At 41.8% G+C, this 7,093-nt stretch overlaps 1 protein-coding gene across 2 annotated transcripts in view; it reads left to right on the top strand.

The window, feature by feature from the left end:
- Nucleotides 1-7,093, top strand: part of epha3 (eph receptor A3) — a 126,234-nt gene that overhangs the window by 54,561 nt on the left and 64,580 nt on the right. For both annotated transcript variants that reach the window (XM_080019184.1, XM_080019185.1), the window contains exon 4: nt 4,043-4,198. In XM_080019184.1, coding sequence (XP_079875310.1) covers nt 4,043-4,198 — 156 coding nt within the window. The remainder of the gene's footprint in view (nt 1-4,042; nt 4,199-7,093) is intronic.

The following is a 7,093-nucleotide window of genomic DNA, read 5'->3' as shown; positions in this document are numbered from 1 at the left end:
TGTGTGTGTGTGTGTGTGTGTGTGTGTGTGTGTGTGTGTGTGTGTGTGTGTGTGTGTGCTGAACCAAGGAATCATGTTTCAACAGTAATTAGTAAAAGATGGTGTGCAAGTGATTTTGTGATTCTTGTTTTTTTGACGGTATGTTTTTCCTTTATGTTTTTATGTTCATGTTTTCTAGTTTGTGTATCCTTTGTGTGTACTCGCGTGTGTGTATGTGTATGTGTGAGTTCCCTTGACTTCCGCGTTGACATTAGAGGAAACCACTCTAAGCTTTAATCTCACCCTTCTTCTATTGATTAAGATGAAGTGATATAAGCGCCGACAATTCACATGGGATATCTGTCATTTTCCCCCGTCTTTATGTGTATATAAAGTGGCTATTGTGGCATTGGCAGTATGTGTGTGTGTGTGTGTGTGTGTGTGTGTGTGTGTGTGTGTGTGTGTGTGTGTGTGTGTGTGTGTGTGTGTGTGTGTGTCTTTTCACACTAAGCCCCTTGCAGACAGTAGAGGACATTGATACGATGGCTCCAAGCTTTCATATTGCCCTTTTTATATTGATTAAGATGAAGCAATGTGAGTGCCGACTGTGAGTGCTGTTGTTTTTCGACTTTCTGTGTTTGTGAAGTGGGTGGCAACTGCGATATTGGCGGTGCGTGTGTGTGTGTGTGTGTGTGTGTGTGTGTCAGAGCTTCCGTTAGAAAAAAATTAGAAAATTTTAATTTCCCGGACAAATGGGAGAGATTCCCGTTAAATATTATTTGTGTTAATTGAGCTTAAAAACAATTGCTGAGCAGGCTACATAGAGAATGACATCATCAAGGCATGCAGATGTATAATATTTTTTATTGAATATTCCAAATAAGCCCCATCAGGTAACGCTATTTAAAAAATTTAAAAAATAAATATTACGAATATTATATATTACTATAAATCAAATAATTTCCATTCGTGAACAATAAGTAACAAGTGCAGCCACTTTAATTAACATTTCACTAAAATAAAACGAAATATATATGACAAGTAGGTCTAAATTAATAATAAAGTTTTGGTGTTGTCTGTCTTCGTCGGGACATCACGCCGACATGTTTTACACAATGAATATTTACCGTCTGCTTTGGGTCGGAACTTAAATTTCCAAATAAAACGCCAAACTATGGATCCCTGTCCCTGTTGTCAACAATAAATCATCTTTGGGTTTCTATTTTGGACGCTGTGCTTTGTCTTCACTCCGTGTGTGTCCACTGTGTTTACAAGTGCAACGTGTCCACGAGGGAGGGGGCGGGGCTTCGTTTTGTATTGACAAACATGATTGGTCAGGGGTGAAGCTTTCCGATCAGCTGTAGATCGTCCAAACTGATTGGCTTCCCGTTGCAAGTTGCAGAGCGCAGAAATGAACCGATGTGCAGACTTTTTTTTATTGAAATGATCCACCCAACACTAATTAAAAATGTGTTTGAGAGAATTATTTTCCCCGGACATTATTACTGGAGAGATTTAAATTTGTCGGACTTCAACAGATTTTACCAGTCAAAAACTGGCAATTACCGGTTTATGGAAATGCTGGTGTGTGTGTGTGTGTGTGTGTGTGTGTGTGTGTGTGTGTGTGTGTGTGTGTGTGTGTGTGTGTTACTATAATAAGTCCTCCCTCTGCTGTTTTGTCACACCCTTTCTAACTTTTTGAACATGCCATTCTAACACCCCCCCATACCTGATATTATACATACACAGAGACACACACACACACACACACACACACACACACACACACAGCTGTATCTGTATTTACAATCAGTATCTGTCTTGCGCTCTCAAAGGAAGAGGTTGTCATGTTTCCTGGATGGCTATGAAGACATTTGAACAGTCATCAGGCAACAGAGTAAATATATTTTATTTTCATTTGAATTTAATTATTTCAAGTTACTGCATTTTCTTTTTCAGATCTTTTAACATGAAATTGCACCCAACAGTAGCATAACGCTGCTTATCTGTACATCTATAACTGATCCCTTAATGGGACTCCGAACGATTGAACAAGCTGCAGTAGCTAACTGGAAACAGGTCGTTCTGGACACTATCCAAAGAAACTGAACTTTGGGTGTCCATGTTTGGGGTTGTCCAGAGGGAACCAGGCAGGGTGTGTGTTCTGTCAAGCGCTGTTTATACCGATTCAGAGATCAGATTAGGGTTCGGTCAAATGTTTGAAAGCTATTCATTCATTTTCCTTCTTCGATTTTGCTTTGCCAAGGGCACATATTTTGTGTTTCTGGATGGCGGATACCATTGTATGTGTGTATGCATGCAAGCATTCAGCCTCTTGCTGCTGAGATTTCCGCTGACCTGTCGCCTGATTGGCCGGAGTAACTAGCTGTCAGGTCTAATTTCCCCGCGTGTGCGCGCCAATCAGGGTGGTCGGTTCATGTCAGCTCGTATTCTGTTTGCCCCTCTGAGAGCCTATTGGGCAATTAAAAGCTGATTCGCATGCTATTGCACAACTGGAACACATTGACACGCAAAAAAACATGCAGAGGTAGTCCAGTATTTAGTATAGCACTGGTATCAGTGATAAATATGACCCTGGTATCAGCAGTGCTGGTTGGAGCTATATTGGTGCTGTCCACCGCCGGTACCAATTTTGCTGGACCCACACATTCTGCTGGGGGTTTGCAACTATTTTTATACTTACTACTTTTTTTTACAAAGAGAGAGAGAAACAAAGAGAGACGGAATAGAGCCCGTGGCTCTTTGTCGATAGCAAGCACTCAGACTTGTTTTCTTAGAAATTACGTCCATCTGATTAGTTTTAGGGTTTCCATCCGTCGCAGCGTTGCTGTCTAACCCCAAGTTCGAAGTCACGTTCTACATAATAAATGTTCGCACTATCGTCCAACAGGCTTTAGATGTATTCACACTCTTCATCGGTGTATGCACCGCTTTGACTTTAAAGCTGCTTCAGAAAGTGACAAAGACATGGACATACTGAGGAACATATGCAATGGAAAAGCGTCATGAGGTTCCTGTTGCACCAGGTTCCAGGCGTAAGTTGTTACTCATTTAGTTGCTGTACCTTTATGGGAAAGGCAGCATACAGTACATGGCGCCTAGCACTTAGTAGGGTTATGTGAAATCCCCATGAATTTCCCCAATACAGAAACACTTTGTAACCAAGCACTTGGGGCCATGATGACATCCATATTATGAGATCTATATGGAAGCAGCTCTGCGGTGCTGTTGACCCCTACCGAGCAAGGACCATAAAGGGGACTTAAACTTCTCAAGCAGAGGCTTCTCGGAGAATTAAGTGCTTTGCCACTCGGCATCGAATGACAAGGGATTTGGTCCCGCAGCAGCAGAGCTGGGAGGGAAAGGAGAGGAACAGAGAGAGGGAAGAGAGGATATACTGTATAGACGGAGAGAAGAACAATGCAAGATGAGAGCAGAATGAATGATGGGGTAAAAAGAAGAAAAAAGGGCAGGAAGAAAGTTGAAAAGGAAATCTGTCAGTGCAATTCTGCAATCTCTATTCCATATCCCAAACAAAACACACACACACACCGCCCCCCCAAGTTCATGCACGCTAACTTAGAATATCACCCTACTTAAAGGGATTGTGGTAGATTTGTGGGAAAGTGAAGGTTTCAAAGAGCTGCTGAGCACAGTTTAATACCGGAGATATTTAAGGAAAGCCGTCCTTTTATCTAAAGGGAACGATTTGCATAATTCATACGGCTTGACCCGAGAGCAAGCGAGGGAGAGACAGTGAGATAGAGAGAGCAACTAAAGCGGTTTAAAGAACATCCTTGTTCTACTGGGGGTCAGCGCATGCTTATGGCAAAAGTGGTGTCATACAAACTGCGGCAACTGTGTGTGTGTGTGTGTGTGTGTGTGTGTGTGTTTTGCTCCAAGGAACATTGATTGTATCTCCATGACAACCTGCCTTTGGATGGATGCATTATCGATTGCACGTCTATTAGAATATAATATAATGTATTTTCTTTTAATGCAATAATTAATTCTCTTTTACTCTTGCTGTTTCTGTTTCCAGTGTGTCGACCGGGCTTCTATAAATCTGCTCTGGGCAACGTGGAGTGTTCGAAGTGCCCACCCCACAGCTACTCCCATCACGAGGGGGCGCTCCACTGCGGCTGCGAGAAGAACTACTTTCGCACTGAGGGAGACCCTGCCTCCATGGCCTGTACCCGTAAGTCTAGGAAAAACCTTACACATTTGATGACCTTTTTCATGGTGAGATCAAATAATAAATAATTCAATAGTATTAACTAGTACTACTAATTAACTAGTATTACTAATAGCCCTATTGTATCCCTATTGTAATACGCAAGATCCAATCTACTATGGATTATTACCTTACCTTCCATTAACCTTACCTTAATTTATTTTATTTTATTTAATTTTATTTTATCTAACCATACATAACTTTTCTTAACTTATATTACCTTATTTCATCAGTTGAGTGTGTTGCAGAAGGAGACACCCGAACCTAAAAGCATTTTTATGTAGGTTCTGTGTAACATAAATTGAGATGATGTTATTTTATTCATGAATTGATTTAAGAAATTGCTGCCTGTTGACCATAATACAACCTTGAAGCACTGGCAAGAGACACAACATTAAACAACACTGACACAAAGGAGCTGGCCAGATGTATGGAGAACAGGGATGACTGGAGACGCCGATGAAAGGCTCGTCTGAGGACGACGTAGAGAGAGAGACCCCACAATCGCAAATAACCAGAATTGCTCTCCTTCAACAAAAACATCAGCTACACTCTCCAAAATAACTCAAAGCTAATCTGGAGATTGCACATCGAGTTCATCTCTTCTATGGGGAACAATGACACATTCAACCCATGAAGTCTCTTGCGGTGAAAAGATCAGCATCTTGCGCCATTTCTAGTTTATTGGGACGATGGGTTATATGTAAATCTGCGATTCCTTTGGATCCAAACCGACAATGAATGCAGTCTGTTCCAGGCCAGGTCTGAGTTCCATCTCCCACTCTTAACATCATCATCGGGGTCAGACCCTGGCCTGTAAAACTGTAAAACTCCTATGCGGGAAGTCAAGGTACACGGCAGAGGGCCTGGCGGGTCTTGTAATGTGGAAACAAGGCATGGAAATTAACAACGGATCAGACCAATCAATTGTTGGAAGTTTTATCTGGCATAGACTGACATTGTGCACTGCTGACTTGGGTAATTCAAAAAGCAGGACTAGAAATTTTCAAATCTAGAAGTGAATGTAGTGGTCACATGGAGATCATGACCCAAGTGAACTATGAGTCCAGGTACGCAAGCGGAAGGTCATAAATAGTATTATAATATTTTATGGGTCTTGGTTCTGTGCAGTGGTGTCATAGTGAAGGTCATGGGGACTTGCACAATTCATTTCAGGATTACAGAGCTGAACCAGCTTTTGGACCAATCAGTTCCAGACGCAGCAAGTCAGGCTCACTCCACTTTCACAGCAGAAATATCCTGCATTTTGATGTATGGAGAGCTAACATAATGGCAGTTTTTTCTCAATTAAACACTGCTCTCACAATATGTGACCCACCGCAGCAAAACCCGCTATCTTGCGCATTTCGAAAAAATCCCCAGGAGCAGCCAAATAAGTTGAAAATAGCATTCTAGAAGGAAAATTTGTTTTTTACAGATTTGTTTTCCTTTGTGTTTTTTTTTTTTATCTCTCAACGTATTTTCAAAACCGAGTTTGATTTATAAATAGAAGAAAAATGTTAAACCGTGGAGTTTAATATTCCCGTTAGATTACATTGGAAACAGTTCACTTACCGAAACGCCGAATAGCGCTGAACAATGCCGATCGATCATTTCCTTTTAAGCGACCGCCCAGGTGAAGATCATTCCTTCATATTCCATGTGATGTGAAGTCACAATGTGAAGCTGTTTTGATAGAGTTTAACCTTTAAATTGTACTACTTTAACACACACACAGAGATGTCATTGTGGAGGGGCGTATACCAACGTATACAAACGAAGAAGTCATGCTGACGTCAGTTCCGTAAACAAGATGAGGATCCCTTTCACGTGTGTGAAAACGTTCTTCTCCGTGTTGTTATGGATTACGGTGGCTGATCTAAATCATATCGCGGACCTTAATCTGACCAGTGCGATAGATCCAAGTCAGTGAAAGCAGTGCCTGCTGGACTTCATTTTCCGATGGTAGTTTGTTCTCTGACAGCGATGCTAAATCTGATAGCGGTGTTATCCCAGACTTGGAGACCATTTCAAACAGCAGATTTCAACTTGAATGTGACGATGAAATGGAATATTTTCAAGAACCAACGGAGGAAACCGACGATAGGCCCGTTGTTGTTACAACAGAAGAAGTTGATGACATGATGAAGTCCGCTGAGGTTGGTGATGCAGATGATGACCGAGTAGCAATGGACAAGGTTCTCAAGTTTACCTGCTAATGCAGCAAAGAGCGTAGAAAATGATAAGAGGCAGCCCCAAACAGGCTCTCAGGGTATAGCTGGAGTAGGGTAAGTGTTAGCCTACATGATAACTCCAAGAACATTGAAGATATTTGGCATACACACATATATATACTACTCACAAAAAGTTAGGGATATTTGGCTTTCTGGTGAAATTTATGGAAAATGTAAAAAGTTCACGCTACAGTGATATTATATCATGAAAGTAGGGCATTTAAGTAGAAGCATGCAATGGTGATTTCCTCATCTCAAACAATTTATTGAAACAAAAGCCACAACGGTGGTGGGTATACCACAACAAAAAATGTCAATGTCTCAATAACTTGTCATGTGCCCTTGAGCATCAATTACAGCTTGACAACGACGTCTCAAGCTGTTCACAAGTCGACTTATTGTCTACTGAGGCATGAAACCGCACTCTTCTTGAAGGGCGGCCCTCAGGTCATTGAGGTTCTGGGGTACAGAGTTGCGAGCCTCTACACGGCGACTCAGCTGATTCCATAGGTATTCTATGGGATTCAGGTCTGGAGAAAGTGCAGGCCACTCCATTTGAGGTACCCCAGTCTCCAGCAGCCGTTCCCTAATGATGCGACCTCGATGAGCTGGAGCATTGTCGTCC

The sequence above is a fragment of the Zeus faber genome (assembly GCF_960531495.2).
Source record: "Zeus faber genome assembly, chromosome: 18".
Taxonomy (NCBI): Eukaryota; Metazoa; Chordata; class Actinopteri; order Zeiformes; family Zeidae; genus Zeus; species Zeus faber.
Note: the sequence above shows the minus strand (reverse complement) of the source record. Positions and strands in the feature narration are given on the sequence as shown.